The following is a 20962-nucleotide window of genomic DNA, read 5'->3' as shown; positions in this document are numbered from 1 at the left end:
GTATTTGTGAAGCACAGAAATATAATACCAGTTAGATGTATAGTGTGTATAGTGTAGATAACAGAGAACTTACTGGATTGTGTTCTCAGATAAATACCTAGATTTATTGTCATTTTTTGAAATATTGTTAGTGTTCTTTTGTTATATCAAGTGATAGATGTCTAGACCAGAAGTCGGCAAACTTTTTCTATAAAAAACTAGATAATAAATATTTTAGGCTTTGTGGGCCATACAATCTGTTGAAACTACTCAGCTCTGCTATTTTAACTCAAAAGTAACCATAGACAGTATAAAGAAGAATGAATGTGGCTGTGTTCCAATAAAACTTTATTTTCAAAAACAGGCAACTGGCTCTATTTGGCCCATGAGCTATAGTTTGCTGACCCCTGACTGAGACCATGAGAGACTTCATCTTACATCTCCATATTGCTAGTAGCCTGTACAGTACCTGGAACTTCTTCCATAAATATTTGTTGCATTAATGTTGAATGAATAAATGCTGCTTAAAGAATAATTAAAGAAAGGCATATCTTTGTTGAGAATGTATTTTTATTTCTTTTTTTTTTAGAAATTCACGTTCTTTTATTTATTTATTTATGACTGTGTTGAGTCTTCGTTTCTGTGTGAGGGCTTTCTTTAGTTGCGGCAAGTGGGGACCACTCTTCATCGCGGTGCGCGGGCCTCTCACCATCGCGGCCTCTCTTGTTGCGGAGCACAGGCTCCAGACACGCAGGCTCAGTAATTGTGGCTCACGGGCCCAGTTGCTCCGTGGCATGTGGGATCTTCCCATACCAGGGCTCGAACCCGTGTCCCCTGCATTGGCAGGCAGATTCTCAACCACTGCGCCACCAGGGAAGCCCCTGTATTTTTATTTCTGCTCCTGATTTTTGTCTTCTCTAATCATCCCTTTAACCTCAGAATTAGCATCGGCAGTGTTTTGTTTTCTGTCAAAATAAATATACTTTAAAACCAGAACTATGCTGGAAAGAAGCCAAATGGATTAACTGATGAATGGATAAACAAATTATAATATATCCATACAATGGAATACTACTCAGCAGTAAAAAGGAATGAACTACTGATATATGTAACAACATGGATGCTTCTCAAACACATTATGCTAAATGAAAGAAGTCAGACACGAAAGATGACACACTGTGTTATTTCATTTATATGACATTCTAGAAAAGGCAAAACTCTAGGAACATAAAGTAGGTTGGTCATTGCAGAGAGCCAAGTAGGAGGAGGATTGACTGCAGAGGGGTACACGAGAACTTTTGGGGTTGTTAGAAATATTTTATATCTTGATTATGGTGGTGGTGATGTGGTATAAATGATACCATGTATACATGGTAAACATTTGTCGAAACTCACCATACTTTATACTGAAAATTGGTGAATTCTGTTGTATGTAAATTATGCCTCGGTAAAGCTTTAAGAAGAAACAAACTTGATCTGTATTGCCACTGCAGAATTATCATACCCTAAGCTTAAGAAAACAGGTGTTTGTTTTCTTTAACTATGAAAATACAAAATGAAAATTAATGAAGTTTTAATTTTTTAAATTACAGAGACACAGCTAAGTTCCCCTGAAACTTTTGACCTTGAAAAAGAAGACTTTCCAGGTAGCAGAGAGACCGTGGATGAAGTAAGAATAATGGCAGATAAGGAGGTGAATATTACTTATAATTTTTCTCAGTGTTTTCTTTCTACTGGTAGTCCTCTCTCTGATGCAATATTGACCTTGGATGAAAAGATTTAGGTGACAGAGGGTTACGCTTTTATCTCAGATTCTTAAAAATGAGTTCAGCACTATTTCTAAATATAACAGTAGTTACCAATTCTTCAGTATTTTAATATGCTTTATTATTTCTGGTACAGATGGGGAAATGGAGGTTTAGGATGTTTGCTCAATTTGCTCAAATTCAAACTGCTAATAATGGTAGAACCAGAATTTGAACACAGATTTGTCTCCAAAGTCCTGGAGTATTTTCCATTATATAGTGAAAAGTAGCAGAGATGAACAGTCTTGGAAAAAGTCACTACATTTATATTACGACCTAACTTTCAGCCCTAATTTTGAGACGTGATCAGAAATGCAAAATCAGGATAGCAGCATGATAAAATAGGCAAATCTCTATTTGCACTATTACCTTTCCTAACTTCACGTATCTGACATTAACCATAAAGCTGATTGACACAAGTTCATACTTCTGATTAAGATTCAGTGTATATTTTTTCATATTGAGTCTGACAAAACAACTTAAATACCAAGAACTCTTTTTAAAAATTCAAAATCTTTAAAATTTGTTGTTGTGAAAAGCAGCCTGAGAATTAAACTAGTTTTTCTGTGAAAATAAATTTTTTGGTTACATATGTTTATACTATTTTATCCTGAGCAATTTAAAAAAGCTTCATTCTGTTATTCCTTTTTATACTCTAGGTTTTTTTTGAAAACAGTTTTTACAGTGGAAGTTAGATCCCCTTCCTAGTTTCTGCACTGCAGGTAACTGGGTAGAAATTCTGCTTTCATGAATCATGCACACTGTTTGGTTCCCTGGAACCTGATCTGTCACAGCTGACAGACCAAGATTCCCTGATGCCAGTGGTGTTAGGAAAGATGAGGACGCTCCCTGCATCAGAGCTACTGAGGATAGATCCTGCTAGATAATGTCAAAATGGCCTCTGGTTCTTTTCCTAGGGAGGGACCAGAACCTTCTAAATGGGGATAGGGGAACAGAGTGTTATTAACATAGTTATCCTAACATGCATAGGAAGTCCTGCAAGCCCTTAGTTAATTGAGGCTGATTTCTTACCCATCCGTGACTGCAAAGGAAACTATTCTTTGTTTGGGGCAAAGAGCATGAACCCTATTTAGAAGTTATATATGTCTGCAGCACTACACATCAAATGGATGGAATTGTATGGTCTTTTCCACATTGAATGTCCTCTTTTTGGTGTTGCTGTTTGCTGATATCTGTGGATACTCTAAATAGTCTTAGAAGTTTCCATTAAAAGAAGTTAGATACTGTAGTTTTTGAGTCATTGCACAATCACTAGTTACAAGTCACTTATTAGAAAGATAGAATCTGGGCATTTTATGTGTGCACAGTGATAGTATCATAATGGGTATGGACTCTTGCCCTTGGAATCTGTGTATCAGGTCATCTGCCCTAAAATTTCTTATTTATTGGAAGGTGGTATGGTGTAGTGCAAGGAGCTTGAGCATTGGAATTAGAAGACATCGCTTTGAATCCCAACCCCGCCACCTTGGGCAGGTTAGTTAATTGTTTTATTCATTTATTTGGCAGATATTATAGTGTACCAGTCATTGTTTTAGAGTCTTGAGATATAAGGTAAATAAGAAAAAAACAATCCCTGCCCTCAGAGGGACACATAAACAGATAATTATAATGTGATCTGACAAATGTAATGTTAGAGAGATGCCTAGGGTATTAAGGGAACATAGGAGAGGAATGCTTCTTCATTTATAAAATGGAGACAAAAATAGCCTATTTTATTGGGTTGCTCTGAAGATTAAATTGGATAAAGAATATAAAACACATAGCAGGAGTTGGCACAAGTAGAAATATGCATGTGGAACTGCTGTGTAATGTATTGTGGCTGTTCAGTGATATTAGCTTACTAATGACAGAGAACTGCTTGACAGTATTTGAGGTATTTGGAATATCTTTGCTGGAACTGTAGTCCCTCTTGATTTGATTTTCTGCAATGGTCAGATTCCTTTGGAAATAATATTTTTGAAATAGCTTGCCTGAGAGTTTCCCTTAGTTGGGGTCTCAGATATTCTGTACTCAGAAGGGTTAATAGACTTTATTCAGACTCAAATACAGTTGACCCTTGAATAACGAGGGAGTAAGGGATGCTGACTGTTCATGCAGTTGAAAATCCATGTATAACGTATAGTGGGCCCTTGGTGTCTGTATTTTCCCCCTATCTGTGGTTCCACATCCGAGAATTCAGCCAACCGCAGATCATTTAGTACTGTAGTATTTACTGTTGAAAAACATTTGTATATAAGTGGACCTGTGCAACTGTAGTCAGTTTAGTCAGTTGGTTTTTAAGTTAACGGTGTTAAGTAAACTGTCTATGGTAAGAGGGGAAGATCTAAACAGTTTTCTAAGCTACAAATAAACCTGGTGGGGAATGGGTGGGGGAGTTGGTGACGATAGGACATACTCTCATTTTCATTGGGTCCATTTCTTGAGATGAGGTTTCTTTTCAGGCCAGAAAGTAAAGGCCAGCCTTTAAGAGATCATGATTTGGTGTCCAAGTACTTCTTTTGAGAAATATATGTATAGTATTTTAAAAGAAGTAGAAGCAGCTCTGCAGAGACCCAGTCCCTAACTACATAGTCCTCATAAGAGCTTCTTTGCTTGTATTTTTTCCTCTTGAGGCTTCTCCATTGTAGCTAATATTTAAATAGACCTTTTTAATGGTGCTGGGAAAAAACTTAGGTTAATATAAAAATGTTCAGAAACCTTCTGGGTTGCCTATGAATGTGATTGGAAGTGGGCTTGTATTCACAATAAAACAAAAATAGATTGATTCCTCCCTCTTGAATACTACATTAATAGTTGGAGGTACCTTCTCTGCATTTTATAGAGCTGGTAATGAATACAAAAGGGTGTAGTACTGGGTGTGAGCACCAGTGACATTCATGTCATACAACATTTCTGTGCTTAGTGAACTTCAGAATGCCAAGTAACTGCTTAACTGCCACTAACTTTCAGTAACTCAAGACTACTTGCAAATTATAGGGTATATTGATTTTTCTCCCCTCTGCTCAGATGGCTTTGCATTCACAAGACAACTTTTTCTTGTAAAATTTGTGAACAGAGGAACCTGGGTTTGTAAGTATCTCAGTGACTAAGCTTGGAATAAAAAAACACCTAGAACTTCCAGACCCACTGGACTTGCCCCACATCCTAGAGAAGAATAGAACCAGAGAGTCTCCCAATACCTGGCAGAGTCAGCTTCCAGAAACAAAGTGGAGAGGAGGGGTGCTTTTTGTTTTTGCCACACCATGGTGGAATACTGGGAGTTTTGATGCCACAAAGGCCTGGGTTTGAGTCTGCATTGTCCAGTTACTCACTTTGTGATCAGCAGGTTACTTTGCCTTTCCAAACCTCAATTTCCTCTTCTATAATACTGGAGCTAGTGATACCTGTGCCAGTTGGGTTGTTGTGAAGGATAGTTACGGAAAATGCTTGGCCAAGCCTGGCATAGTATAGGAACTCAACCACTCTTAGTTCCTTTCTCATCTTTCTTTTTCCCCTTCTTTTAAAGTAAAAGGCAGGTATGTGTTGAAAACAACGTTTTCTGGCAGTTGTAGAATCGTTTTACTTGGTATTTATTTAGATGACCTGTTTCCCTCTCTGCTGGATTACATTCACAGGTGGTAAATTTTAGGGATGGCCTAAACTTAGAGACTAAAAGAAAAAAAAAAAAAAAACCACCCTAGTTGACTCAGAGCTCAAATTATCTAACCTACTGCAGTTTTGGTCCTATTTTGTTCTTGTATCAGAAGAGGGTTTATTTTTTTTCCCGTAGTAAGGCATAATGACGGCCCAGGTGCTCCTTGCTCTTAAATGGAAGCAGTGACTATGCAGGACAGTTTCACGTTGATTGGATAGGACATGCTGTCCTTTGAATCAAGTGTTAGGCAGTAGTGCTGCAGTGCTCACACATACTATAGAATTAATCACTGCGGAGTTCTTGACTCTGACCTGTAAAGGTAAAATAAAACTGCCTCTGAGAGACTGGGAACTGTAGGAAAAATGATGACTACAAAACACTGAGAAGGGAGTAAGAATGACTTTGTCAGAATTGTCTTAATGATTCCTTCAGGCCTTCTTAAATATTTGGGTCTTAGTTGTGTTTCCTCTTCAACCCAAAAGTCACAAATAAAACACAAGAAGTGGTTTGTTTTACTGGTATAAGCTGAGACCTAGGTTCTTAACATAAATTTTAGTTGTGTTGCTTTTGCGTAGAGCTTTTCTTTTTCCCCCTAACTCTTGATATCCGAAATCACTTACAGTGATCACAGTTCTGTGTGAGTATGTGCGTGTGTGTGTGTGTGGAATTAATTCCTTTTTGTCTTTCAGTTTTATTGAGATATAATTTACATACAGCACTGTGTAAGTTTAAGGGGTACAGCATAATGATTTGACTTACATGCATCATTAAATGATTTTCACAGTAAGTTTAGTGAACATCCATAATCTCATATAGATACAAAATTAAAGAAATAGAAAAAAATTTGTTTTTCCTTGTGATGAGAACTCTTTAGGATTTACTCTCAACTATCTAACATATAATATACAGCAGTGTTAATTATCACACTGTACATTACAGCCCTAGTACTTATTTATGTTACAGTTAGGAGTTTGTCCCTTTTGACTGCCTTCACAGTTCTTTTGTGAGATTGAAAAAGTGTCTTTTTTAAAGAAATTTATTTATTTATTTTATTTACTTTTGGCTGCGTTGGGTCTTTGTTGCTGTGCGCGGGCTTTCTCTAAGTTGTGGCGAGCGGGGGCTACTCTTCATTGTGGTGCGCGGGCTTCTCATTGCGGTGGCTTCTCTTGTTGCAGAGCACAGGCTCTAGGCATGCAGGCTTCAGTAGCTGTGGCACGTGGGCTCAGTAGTTGTGGCTCGCGGGCTTAGTTGCTCTGTGGCATGTGGGATCTTCCTGGACCGGGGCTCAAACCTGTGTCCCCTGCACTGGCAGGCGGATTCTTAACCACTGTGCCACCAGGGAAGTCCCTGAAAAAGTGTCTTTAAGATGCTGTTGATAATACAAACTGAAACACAGCAGACACAGCATACTGACCCAACGAGGACAGCACCTTGCAGTGTGATAGAGAGGAATGCTGTCAGGTTTTGGAGCCAAATAGTCCTTGGTTTGAATTTCAGCTCTGCCACTTATTTATTCTGTAACTTTGGGCAAGTTACTTTACTGTTTTGGACAACACTTTTCTCAAGTGTAAAAAGAGTGTGTTCGTACCTTTGTAAGATTATCATGAGGTTTAAATGAGTATTACATGCAGAGTGCTTAGCACATAGTAGGCAGGCACTGAATAAGTATTCAGTATAATAAATAAATATTAACTATATTAGTGTATCTCCCAATCTGCTGTCCTGAATTTGGCAAACTGATTGGTATCGCCTCATTGAAAGTAAGTGGAATATAGGATGGAGTCTTGCGGTTCTTCTTGGGAAAAGATACTTTATAAAGTAAAGCTAATACAATTGCCATTTGTCATGTTCTTCAGGTTCTTCAGGTTGATAACAGGGAAGATGCTGAGAAGGAAATACCTACTACTACCTTCTCATCTAGTACCCAGGTATCCTGCCCACTATGTGACCAAGGCTTCCCACCCACAAAGATCGAGCGACATGCCATGTACTGCAATGGGCTGATGGGTCAAGATACAGGTAAAGCCAGATTCCTTTCTTCAACTGTGTGGTGTTTTTGTAATCCTATACGATACAGTGCAACAGACAACTCTTCTTCAATGTTAAAGTTTGTTTTTTTTTAATCTAGCTAATTATCTAGTGCTTTTCACGTTCTTTATTACTTTATACTATTTTGTTGCACATACCTCAGGACAAGGGGAAGGGAAAAATCTTTCATCTTTCAATGTTTCACACATATTCTTTGCTATAGGCAGGCCAGAGATCATTGTTATCCCATGGACCTTGAATTTCAATTTATATATTCAAATATTGAAACTCCTATGGAACTTGAGGAACTAAGTTCTAGAGTTGCCCGTTTTTCATTCAAAATAAGTCCCTTTGTGTGTGTGTGTGTGTGTGTGTGTGTGTGTGTGTGTGTGTGTGTAAATTCTACCTAAAGATAGTTAACAGCTGAAAAATATCCCTAATTTCCATTCATGTCCTACATGTCTCTGCTGCATCACCCTGGAGGTGTTGGTTCTCTCTCGAAGAGTGACAGAAGACCTTGGTTTTGGTGCAGTGTGACATATTGGGCAAGAGAATCTGCTTGTTCATCACAGCCCTTGAAATACCACCCCTGATCTTGCCTTTCTGTTTATGACTTTAAACTCTAAATAGAATCTGCACAACTCTGTGGTCTAACATGTTGAATGTAACCATAACTTAGATGATTAGAAGTGTTGCAACATTTTTCTCAGTGCTACTTGGTTCCCATAACTTAGAGATATTTAATCTGAAATTGTATTATTGTGAGGTGTTTTATATGTTAAGATTTCCAGGAAAGAAAGGCACATGTTATTTAATTTTTCTGAAGTTATACACTTCTTATTAATTAAATAAGGAAGTACCTAAACTTATAATTTAAATAAATTTGTTGATTTTTCTGATTGTAAAGTAGTACTTGTTCATTGTAGTATGAATAATAATAATGGCTTACATTTATTGAGTACTTGAAATGAGTCAGGAATTATTTACATAAATGAGACCGTGCCACACGTGTGTAATTCTGCAATTTGCCTTTTTTTATTTATCAGTAAATTTAGATCTTTCTATGTGCAGGTATATTTTTTACATAGTTGAGATCTGACTGTATGTAAAATTCTGTTTTGTTTTTTTCTACTTACAGCATAAAAATTTCCCCATGTCACTAAAAGTTATGTGTAAAAATATTTTTAATGCTTATATAATATTCTGTAATCCAGATTGCCTCCATTTATTTAATTGTTGTGTGTTTAGAATGCTTCAAGTTGCCATGTTACATGACAGTGAGCTTTTTATGCCTAAAATTATGGCTGTATTTTGGGGTTATTTTCTAAGGATGTATTTTTAGTTTGGGTGATAGTAAAAAAAAGATGGGCTCTGGAGTCCAATCAGTCTGAGATTGAGTCCCACCTCTGTCACTTACTAGTCTGTGACCCTGCGCTAGTTTCCAGGCTTCCCTTCATGCATCTGTCAAACAATAGAAATGACCTTCTTTGGTTTTTGTGAGGTCGAAGGAGATATTTTAAGTAAAGTGTTCAGCACAACATAGTAAGTACTTAAGAACTTTCATCTGTGGAATTCCCAGTAGTGGAATTACTAGGTCAAAGATTTTTGTCATCATTTTTAAGGGTTTTTATGAATAGCATTGTAGTCTTTTAAATACAATGAAAGTTGAAGACCTAAATCTGGTCAACTCCTTTAATAGAAGAGCACTGTAGGTCTAGGATTTTAGATGCAGTTTTACCTTGACATAGCTCTTTAGTTTGATTTTTAGTGGAGAGTTCCAGTGACTGAAAGAATTCTAGGGCTGGGCCTTTGGTGACCAGAGAAGGGAGAGACTATTTTGTCTATCTCACCAAACACCTTACCCAACTGGTATTAGTTACTGAGTCAACAATGCACTCAGCACTGAGGTCCAGAAATAAATGAGTTTGAGAAACTGAATCCCCATTGAGCTCTAGGAATAGATGACCTTCTTCCAGTCAGAATCAAAAGGTAAAGAGTAGTATAGAGTAGCTCCTACTGATATCTCCCAGACTGAACGCTGATAGTTTGTGCTTAAACAGGAAGCTTTGGTATTCATCTCTGTCAGACATCTTTCAGCTATATGATATTTGCTTTTAAGCTTGTTCTTCCTTACAGGGGTGCGGTGGGGCAACTCACAGCCTCAAATACTTGATTCAGGCTTGTTTCTGAGTTTTCTCACACCTAATGCAGACTTATACCACCAGAACCAGGTTTTTCTCATTGAACTTGTTGAGAGGCTGACACCATCAGGAGGGCAAAGTAGACTGAGACTTGCATTGTTATCCATTCAGGACAAGCCTTTCAAGTTCTCTTTAATCCGTTAGGCCAAGTGTCAGTGATCCTGTGTGATGCTGCTCAGTTGGATTTACACTCTGGGTCTTGAGGACTCTTTAAAATATTATAGATATAAGTGTGCTTTTCTGATATAATTGGAAGCCCTTATTTTCTTGGCACTGTATGTCTTGTAGCCCTGATCCAAATGTCTCAGACCTCCATTCAAAGATGTCTGCTGTATCCTGAATGACAGTCACTTTATTTTTTATGAGGAAATTTGTTTTAAAAATTAGTTCAGGGACTTCCCTGGTGGTCCAGTGGTTAGGACTCCGTGCTTCCATTGCAGAGGGCACGGGTTCGATCCCTGATCCCTGGGGATCCTGCATGCCGCTGTCCCCAGAGAAGGGTGGGCTTAGCCTGAGCTGGATAGGTTTGGACAAACCCATAGGAAAGTAGGGGGCCCTTTATCCTCTTATGGGTTAGATAAGATAGGAAGCAAGGGAAACAGCCACTAAATGACAGCTTCCTCTTAATCTTCCTAATAATGTTAGTTTACCTAAATTACCCTTTCTGAGAATGTGACATTTTAGGCCTTATGGAAAAGTTTGGAGCAGGGAGTCCTCACTGGAACTGTCCCACTCTCTGCTTACTACTCTACTTTCCTGCGGACAGAGCTTGGGGCTCTAGGTGGGGTGGGGGAAGTATTGATAGTTAGATGAATTATGTGAAACACCTACTAGTGTGCCTGGCATATAGTGGGTTTTCGGTAAATTTGCTGTCTTTATTTGGTTTCTCCACCAGTTTCCTGCCCCATCTTCCTTGCCAGGGATAGTAGTGATTGTTCTGGTTCCTCTCAGCTTTACGACTGAAGACAGAGGGCCGTCCACAACCTAATATTGTAATCTTTGGTAAAAGGAAGCCTCTCCTACAATGGAGGGGAAAGAGTTACACATAACCCAGGCTGGGAGACCATTAGCCCAATGCCTAAGGGGATGGAATAAGAGGGAGGACTTCCCTCCCAGAGCTAAGTATTCAGCTTTCCCCTCCTTCCTGTTTTCCCCTGAATCTGATCCTAGACATGCTTGTTTGGCTGTGTAAAAGAAATAGTAATTAGAGTCATTTACATGAAGTGTCTACCATTTATGCCTAGTTACCGTGCAGCACAATAACAATTATGCATATCATTAAATGTGTCTGATTAACTTTGCTGTAAGTTTTATTTTATTATAATACTACACTCTGGTTAAGTTGGCTCAGTCTGCTCAGTTTGTTGCTCAATGACATGGCTATCTGTTCACAACTATGGAAAAATTAGAGGGAGTGTCCTTTAAAGGCATTGTTTGAAGGGAGATGATTTGCTAAAGTAATCTAGACTGGAACAAAAGCAGGTTGCCTTTGCATTTGCTTTTTGGAAAATGTCTTTGAGACCATTTTCATTTAAACACCTAGGAAGAATAAAGGTCTTCATTTTTACTCATCCAGTAAATACTTACTAAATGCCTACTACGTGCCAGATATAGTGAACAGAGTATACAGAGTCCGTGTTCTCAGAGAGCTTATATTCTAGTAGTGGAATACTACTACAATAAAGAAGTAAACATATAATATGTCATGTTGATAAGTATTTTAGAGGAAAAAAAGAAATCAGAGGAAGAGGGGAATAGGGAGTATTGAGGTCAGGAGGTGGCAGTTTAAAATAGGTGGTGTGGTGCTTCCCTGGTGGCACAGTGGTTGAGAATCTGCCTGCCGATGCAGGGGACACGGGTTCGGGCCCTGGTCTGGGAAGATCCCACATGCCGCGGAGCAACTAGGCCCGTGAGCCACAACTACGGGGCCTGCGCGTCTGGAACCTGTGCTCCCAACAAGAGAGGCCGCGATAGTGAGAGGCCCGCGCACCGTGATGAAGAATGGCCCCCGCTTGCCGCAACTAGAGAAAGCCCTCTCACAGAAACGAAGACCCAACACAGCCAAAAATAAATAAATAAATTAATTAATTAAAAAAAAATAGGTGGTATGGAAGTTTCCATTGAGAAGGTGACATTTGAACAGAGACCTAAAGGAAGTGAGGGAATAAGCTAAGAGAATTTCGAGTGGAGAGGAGAGTGTTACAGGCAGAGGGAACAGTAAGTTCAAAGGCCCTGAGGTGTGAGCAGGCTTGGTGTATATGGGGGATGACAAAGAAGCCAGTGCAGCTGCAGTAGTGTAAGTGAGGGAGAGATTAACGATGAGACCAGAGAGGTAATTGGGGAGGGGACAGGTAGACAGATCACATAGGGCTCTTAGGCCATTAGTGAGGACTTTAGCTTTTAAAGGAGGAAACATTGGAGGGGTTTGAGCAAAAAATGAATTAATATTTGAACAAGGGATCACTCTGGCTGCTGTGTGAATAGATTGTTGGGTGACAAGGGTGGAAGCTGGGAGAACAGCCAGCGTTTTATTTTTGGTAATAAGATAGAGTGGGAGAAACATGGGCTTTGGAACTAGGTAGATCTGAACTTAAATTTCAGCTGTAATACTTGTCAGCTGGGTAATGCTTGACAAATTATCTTACTCTTTGAGGATCAGGTGCCTCATTTGTAAAATTAGTCTAACATCATTAGGATTGTCATGGGAATCAGAGATAAAGCACCCAGCACTGTGTCTAGATTGTTTTAGATATTCAATAAATGGTAGCTACTGTTATTATTGAATATTTTTCTTGCCTGTGTAGTCTTTTTGAAGTCTGTGTTTCTGTGTTCTAATACAATACATAAAGGATAAGCCACCAGCCAGCTAGAACTAAGGGAAAGATGAAAGGCAAGGAAAGGCATTAGAGTCAAAGTGCTAAGAATAAGTTTAGTGAGAAATAGATCATAGGAGAGTTAGGAAAGCTGAAGGCATTAACTGTATACACTTTGGGCCTAGATACAGAGGTGTGGATATTGCCAGGAGTGGATTTTCTTTCCATGGATATTTCTTGGAAACATAACGGTGGGTAAGTAGGTGGGTAGAGGTATCAAATCTCTTGATAGAGATTTGCCTGAGAGCTATCAGAGAAGGACTGAGACCTAGAATAGGCTTGACGTGGGTGAGTCAGCAAAAATCAGAAGACCCAATCATCTCTAAGTAACAAGTTTCTTAAATTAGACAGAGTTGACTTTTTCTGTTTTATATATCTGTATTTGCCTACCTGAATGTAATTTGTATCCCATTCAGTCTTCTCACTTGTATTAATGTGGCTTTTGTGGTACCCAGGAGGATTAAGTATATCACTATTGACACCTAACTACTGAGGTATTAACAATTGGGAAGTAGCATAGGTTTAGTAGAAATAGCATGGATTATGGAGACAGACTGACCTGTGGGAAGATATACAAATCCAAACAAAGTGAGATTACAGTGCAATTGGATAGATAAGACATACACATGAATAACTGTAATGCAAGGTCAAAACTACTAAGGGGCATAAAAATAAATTCCTGTGGTGTTTCAGAAGAAACGTGATTAGAGATTTAGAAGGAAGGGCATTAATGTAAAATAACAGTAGGCAAAACTCACATAAATAGAAAAACATGAAGGGTCTGCAAGAAAGAGCATGCCATTCAGTGTGGATGTAGTATGGGCATTATGAAAATAAATAGTGGGCAATTGGAGAATGACAAACATAACTTGAGTTATATGGGTTAATACAGGGCAAAGTTTTTTTCAACCTGTAAAATAATTATTTATGTGTTTACTCCAGTAGTATGTAGGACTCTTTTGGGTGCAGGTATTGGAAAAACAATTCAAGTAATCTGAAGCAAAAAAGAGAGGTTAGTTTTCATAATAATTGGGAAGCCTGGGATAGGCTTTAGGCAGAGCCGGATCTAGGAGCTGAGATGGTGTGTCTCTCCATCTTTTGGCTCCATTTGTCTCTATTCAATAGATAGGCTTTTTTTTTTTTTTTTTTTAAGGGGCAAGCAAAGTGTCTGCCAGCAGCCATAGGCTTTTAGCCTTTAATGAAAAGAAGGAGTTCTTTCTCCTGAGACCACAAGTTAGTCTAGAGAAAGACTCTGATTGTCTTTATTTAAGTGTCCACCCCTGCTTTAGTCACTCTTACCAAGTGGATGGTTATGTATCATTTATAAGTCAGAACAAATAATGGAAAACCCTATTAGCATCTATCAGAAAATTCTATCATTCCTAATAACAGAAAACACTGTATTAATTAATGTAATTAATTATTAAATGGGTTTAACGTGTAAGGTTTCTTTTTCTCACATATCCAGATGTCTAGAGTGAGGCAGTGGCTCAGTGATGTAATGAGAACCTAAGCTTTTCTCTTTTGGCTCTACAGTCCTGTACTTGTAGCTTCTTGACTTATGGTTTCAAGATGGCTGTTAACATCTCTAGACCTTACATCTGTGTTCCAGGCAGGAAGAAGAACAAAGAATAAAGGGGTAGATTGTGACTGTAGATTGTGACTGCTGCAATCTAATAACTCATTCCTATAATCTCATGGAATTGAGTTTATTCCAAATTGTGGTAGAATTAGGTCAGTTATAAATTTAGTGTTCATGTCTTTATGTGTATAAAATTTAACATCTTTGAAGTCATTGATTAATTTGCTTCGTACAGTGATTCAACTTAAAAATTTTCATGTCCTGCTGTTAATGAAGTATTGTGTTAGGTGCTGGGAATGGTCACAAGGTAATAAGGTATATGATACAGAGCTGAATGGGACCCCAAATTTGTATTCAGGGAATTCACAGTCCAGTGAGACAAACAGACTTAGGAATGACTAAATATGATACAAATCATATTTATAGTGCTAAAATAGAGTGCTAAAATAGAGGCACTAAGCACTCACAGAGATGGAAGGGATTATTACTGATTGGTGAGAAAAAGGACAGATTCTTATTTAAATGTTCCCCTAGGATCAGGTATGGGTTTTTAACCCTTTTCCCCCCCTTTATTGAAGATATGCATCTGAAATAGCAACAAGCCTTGTAAGGTATAAATTGTCTGAATTTCTGATTTTTTTCTTTAAACCGGATTACAAAAAGTGAAATTACCGGATTATATGTATAAAGTTTTAAGATTGCTTTCTGGAAAGGTTATACTCATTTAAATTCTCACTGGTAGCACGTGAGAGTGTTCCTTTCACCACACCATTACAAATACTGAGGAATATTACTTTTTCTTTTTTTGTTTTTAAAGCATGTATAGTCGATAGATAATCAGTGATATTTCATTATATTTTATATTTCTTTGACTAGTAAAGTTGAGGTTTTTTAAATTAATTAATTAATTTATTTATTTATTTTGGCTGTGTTGGGTCTTCGTTTCTGTGCGAGGGCTTTCTCTAGTTGCGGCAAGAGGGGGCCACTCTTCATCGCGGTGCGCGGGCCTTTCATTGTCGTGGCCTCTCTTGTTGCGGGGCACAGGCTCCAGACGCACAGGCTCAGTAATTGTGGCTCACGGGCCTAGTTGCTCCGTGGCATGTGGGATCTTCCCAGACTAGGGCTCGAACCCGTGTCCCCTGCATTGGCAGGCCGACCCTCAACCACTGCGCCACCAGGGAAGCCCGAGTTTTTTTCTTTTTTAAAAAAGCCAATTTGTATTTCTTTTTTGAGAAATTGTTCTCTGAACTTGCCCAGGTATCTATTGGGTTCTTAGTATTTTTCTTATCAATTTATATAAGTTCTTCACAAATTATATTTTCCCTTTGCTTCAAAGGCTTCAAAGGTGCTTTCCAGGTTTTTTCCACCCACCCATCAGTTCTTACCAAGGTTCCAGTTTTATGCAGCCTGGCACAGCAAGCCCGTTCTTGTGTTTTAACAGTCAAAGCTTTCATTTCTTAAAGCAGAAGCAGTGCTGATCCTGCAGAAGGATCTAATCAGTGTGAATAGCAGTGGCACTGATATGTGGAAAAAAGTATTGGAATCCATGCAGAACTGGGGAGGAGAGGAGGGTGGGTGGGCAGCAAGGAGAAAGGATAAAGAATTCATTGCTGTTGATTGATAATGGGAGGAGGAAGCTAACAGGTGGGAAGAGGTGGTGGCCTGGTACAAGGGTCAACAGGAGCTGGATGCCCAAAGTGGTATATCTAAAGTGGATTCGTCTTTGATAGACTTGACCCCAGACCTTTTGGTGTTTCTGTAGAGGCCATCATCTTATTTGAATGCCTGCTGACATAGAAATATATCATAACTCTTAGCCACTGGATGAACCCTTAGACCAAGTACCTCCACTCCAGACTTGTGATGTTCCACTGCTTGTAACCCTCTCCTCTTGTATTAATAATGTAGCAGAACTGTGTGGTCCTGTCCCATCCCTCCACCCCTGTCATCTGAGTTGTCTTCTAATAATTTTTGTTTAGCCTTTCTGTGGAACATTTCCTTGTATTAGCTCCACTATGATGCATTAATAAGGTTACTGTATGATATGGCATGTGAAAATGGCAGTCTGACTGCAGTCCATGTCTACTTGAGTCCTCAGTGTCTTCACTCTTCCCATTTTATTCCTCTTAACCTTGACTTTGTTTTACTTACCCCTAATCGTTATGCCTTGCCGCTAAAGAGCCAGGCCTCGGGATTTCTTTTAGCAGGTTTTTTTCCTGCTAGGTGTGCTTATTCCTTCCTTGAAAAAATAAAATAGCTCTTATTAACACCGGAATAATAACCAAAGCATTATGTGTTGAAGGAATATTAACAGCTAAAAACTACTTAAGAGAAGTTCTCTCACTTCATGATTTAGTCACCTTTTAATCCAGGCATCTAGAGCATTTTAAGAAAGACGAAAGTTCAAGGAATTAATATTAGATCAGTCATCTCCATTATAACTATCACAGAGCCACAGTCAGGACTATAAGTATCTTAGAGGATAAGTGTTATTGTTATCTCCATTTTATCCATGGAGAATCTGGCATCAGAGAGGTTTAGTACTTGGGCAGCATCAGATAGTTAAGCAGCAGAGCCAGGGCCCAAGCCCAAGTCTGCCTGACTCCAGAGTCAGTCATTTTGCTTCACTGCTTTGTTCTGTCTTCCTGTGTGCAGAGATGGGGACACACACAGTCGGGGAAAGTATGAGGAGACTATATAAGCCTCAGTCAGTTTTAGGAAGACAGAGGACTAATAATCCTTCACCCCTGAATGCAGACATGAAATCTGATCTCATCAGAATTGACCTTGTGAGCTTTTCAGTTACCTAGAAGAAAGCAGTTTGATGGATTCACACTATTTCCTGGTGAACAAGAGTTGATGTGACCGACATAAGTCATCTCTGTGAAAACATGTGTGCAAAGTCAAAGGATCAGACGATGATCAGAATTACTTCTGGTGGTGGCGGTGGAGACTGACCATTCACAGACTTGTTACTAAGGAGTTTTCTAATGGCCTAATATAAAGGAAGCACTTGATAGCAAGATGGATTTTTTTTCCCATTAAGTAAAAGGATTTAATTTGCCAAATCTTTATAAATCATACCTAGTATAGCTACCATTTATGAGCACCTGCTATATACCAGGAACTGTACTTTTTGTATATTCTGTTTTAATTCTCACAACAGTCTGTTGAAGTAGGAAACTGAGGCTTGACGGGAAAATAATTTCCCCAAGGTCACATACCTAATAAGTGGCAAGAGCTCACAACCAGCTTTAATTCAAAAGCTTGTACTCCAAAGAATCATCCATGAAATATTGAGATTTAAAAAAAAGTTTCAGAATACTGAATACAATATGGTAGTCAATGTATTGTTTTAAGAATTTGTAGTAAAACTGTGGTTTTGTATAATAACAAAGTAATGATAATTTTGAGAATAAAAGCTTCTTGGTGGGGGTGGGTGGAGGCAGAGGATGGGATCAGGAAGAAGCACAGTTAGCTACTCAGTTTTGGTAATAGTCTACTTTTTAAGTTGGATGATTGATTTGCATATATATTCTTTTGTACATATTATAAAACATTTTAAAGAGGTTGTATGTTTCTGTTATGCTCCACTGTCATCCATTTCACTTTCATAGGAACCTTGATAAAGCAGCAACTAGTAAAATTCAGAGAAATTTAGTTTTTTTCTGCATATGGAACTCATTGAGTATTATCTTAATTTAGGCTGTGATGATAATATGTGACCACTGGATTTGATTGTCATTAATAGTCTTTAGAAGCCTCTTGGGGTTTTTTCCAGGTCCTTTTATCTGTGCCACCTGTCTTTCATACCAGTTTCTTCAAAAGACAATGGCCAGTTTAACTTTGAGTATTGTCTTGCAAAAGGACCTTGTGTGAGTTTATTTTAATTACAAGAACATTTCAGACATAAAAATTGAAGGAATATTAGTGCCTTAAAACCCCCATGTGCCACCCAGTTATCAACTCATGGTCACTGTTGTTTCATCTGTATTCCATTCATAACTCCCACTCCCTGGATTATTTCAAATCAGATCCTAGATACCATTTCATTATTTTCCTCGGTATCCCTGAAAGATAAGGTCTCTTTTTAAATAAAACCCTAACTATAATACTATCATACTGAAAAAATTAATATCATCAAATATCTGATCTGTTTAAATCTCCTTGAGTCTCATAATTGGTTTTTACAGTTGGTTTGTTACAGTCAGGATCCAAACAAGGTTCACACATTGCAGAGCATTTTTAATGCTAATATCTCAGGCTCTCTTAATTATAGGAGAGTCAAACCCAAAAGTGTTCCTTTTTTTTTTTCCCCCATATTTTTTGGCTGCACCGCGCGGCATGCGGGAATCTTAGTTCCCAACCAGGGATCGAACCCATGCCCCCTGCAGTGGAAGCGCAGTGTCTTAACCACTGGACCACCAGGGAAGTTCTAAGTGTTCCTTTTTAAGACTGAAACATTCATGATTAATACCTATAAGCTCAGTAACAGTGTGTCACAGTCATTTTTATTCTCTCCATAGCATCTTAACATAGTGCTATGCAGGTAGGTCCTTCGAAAATGTACTCCTTTAAAGCAAAAGTTGACAGACTTTTAAAAAATCATTTATTTATTTATTTATGGCTGTGTTGGGTCTTCGTTTCTATGCGAGGGCTTTCTCTAGTTGCGGCAAGTGGGGGCCACTCTTCATCACGGTGCGCGGGCCTCTCACTATCGCGGCCTCTCTTGTTGCAGAGCACAGGCTCCAGATGCGCAGGCTCAGTAATTGTGGCTCACGGGCCTAGTTGCTCCGCAGCATGTGGGATCTTCCCAGACCAGGGCTCGAACCCATGTCCCCTGCATTAGCAGGCAGATTCTCAACCACTGCGCCACCAGGGAAGCCCTGGCAGACATTTTTAAAGAGACAGCTAGTAAATATTTTAGGCTTTGCAGGCCTTAGGGTCTCTGTCACAGCTACTTGGCTGTTACAGTACAAAAGCAGCCATAGACAATATGTAAGTGAATGAGATGGCTTTGTTCCAATAAAAATTTATTTATAAAAACAGGTGGTCAGCCCATAACAATGACTACTATTACTACTGCTTTGTGCTAGGCCCTGTGTACTTATGTACTTATCCTTATCTCACCTGATCTTTGCAGCAGCCTTGTAATTTAGAGTATATCATCCCCAGGGAGAAGTAGGTGACTTTGTCAAAATCACTAAGCTAGTAAATTGGGTTGTTTGACTTTTTATTATCCAGATAGGAGTTTTCCATATGTCCTAAATACCAGTCGTTTGTCAAACAGTATGTTGTACAGATATTTTCTTCTAGTCTGTGACTTGCCTGTTCGTTTTCTTATAGGTGTGTGTCTTGAATGAGCAGTTTTAATTTTCAAGATGGAGTCTAATTTATTAATTTTTTTCTTTTATTATTGTTTTCTGTTCAGGTTTATGATATGTCTTGAATTGATTTTTGTATATGGTGTGAGGTAAGGGTTGAGGTTTATTTCTTCCATATGGATATCTAGTTATTCCAGCACTGTTTGTTGAAAAGACTTCCCTTTCTCATTGGATTGTTCGGTGCTTTTGTAGAAAATCAAATGACTCTGTAAGTGAGGACTTGTGTTTGGGTTCTCTATTATGGTTCGTTGATCTATTTGTTTATCCTTATGCCAGTACCCCAAATATCTTGATTACAGTAGCTTCATACAAAGTCTTGATGTCAGATAGCAAAAGTTCACTTTGTTCTTTTTAAAGATTACTGTGGATGTTCTAGTCTTTTGCATTTCCATATAAATTTTAGAGCCAACTTGTAAGTATGTTGTTTAGTTTCCAACTTTGTTTCTGGTAATATTCTTTTTCTTGAAGTGTATTTTATCTGATAGAACAACTAGACCTAGTTCTAGCCATTTCAGCTCTTTATGCCTACTGCTTGTCTGGTATATCTTTTTCCATACATTCACTTTTAACATATTTGTGTTTTTATTTTGAAGTGTGTGTCTTGTAGACAACATACTGTTGAGTCATGCTTTTTACCCATTCTGACAATCTCTAATTTTTTTTTTTCCACACACACACACTGTATTTTATTTTTACAAGAGATAAATAGGCTGACACCAAGCATTGTACATGGATGACCACAACAAAAGCAACAATGATTGCAATTACCAAACATGAAACACACTCATACTATGTCATAATATTGACATTCAGTCCAGTAATCCTCCACTGTAACAGCTCCTTTACTTTGCAGTGAAAATTGGACAATCTCTAATTTTTAATTGGAAAATTTAGTTAATCATTTAATTATTGATGGGATTGGGTTTAGGTCTACCATTTAATATTTTAATTTTTGTCCCTTTTGTTTTTGTCTTGTTTTTTCTTTTCTGATTTCTTTTGATTATTTGAATATGCTATAGAATTGCCTTTTTTGCCCTTTACTTTTTGAAGCTATACTTCTTTCTATCTTTAGTGGCTACTATTGGGGCAAGGTACACTTTTACAGTCTACTTAGAGTTAATACCACTTTATGAAAAGTATGGAAATCTTACAACTGTATAGGTGCATTTACTACCTTCCCCTTTCTTTTATGCTGTAGTTGTCATATGTCACATGTACATCTATGTATATTATAAATCCCATAAAATAATGTTATAGTTTTGCTTTAAATAGTTGCTGTGGATTATAAAGAAATTAAGAGGAAAATGTTCTTTACTAGATATTTACCATTTTTGATACTCTTCAGTTCTTCCTGATGATCTGAGTCTGTGTAGTGTCATCCCCTTCAGCCTGAAGAATTGCCTTTAGCATTTCTTACAGGGTGGGTCTGCTGGTAACAAACTTCCTTAATAATTT

The 20962-nt window shown here is 38.2% G+C and overlaps 1 protein-coding gene across 4 annotated transcripts in view; it reads left to right on the top strand.

The window, feature by feature from the left end:
• UIMC1 (ubiquitin interaction motif containing 1) overlaps positions 1-20962 on the top strand; it is a 135310-nt gene that overhangs the window by 83992 nt on the left and 30356 nt on the right. For 3 of the 4 annotated variants that reach the window (XM_082380531.1, XM_082380528.1, XM_082380529.1), the window contains 3 exons: positions 1572-1672; positions 3198-3278; positions 7296-7458. In XM_082380531.1, the coding sequence (XP_082236657.1) occupies positions 1572-1672; positions 3198-3278; positions 7296-7458 (345 nt within the window). The remainder of the gene's footprint in view (positions 1-1571; positions 1673-3197; positions 3279-7295; positions 7459-20962) is intronic. The other variant, XM_082380530.1, reaches the window with a different exon arrangement.

Source organism: Balaenoptera borealis (genome assembly GCF_965194805.1).
Source record: "Balaenoptera borealis genome assembly, chromosome: 2".
Classification (NCBI taxonomy): Eukaryota; Metazoa; Chordata; class Mammalia; order Artiodactyla; family Balaenopteridae; genus Balaenoptera; species Balaenoptera borealis.
Note: the sequence above shows the minus strand (reverse complement) of the source record. Positions and strands in the feature narration are given on the sequence as shown.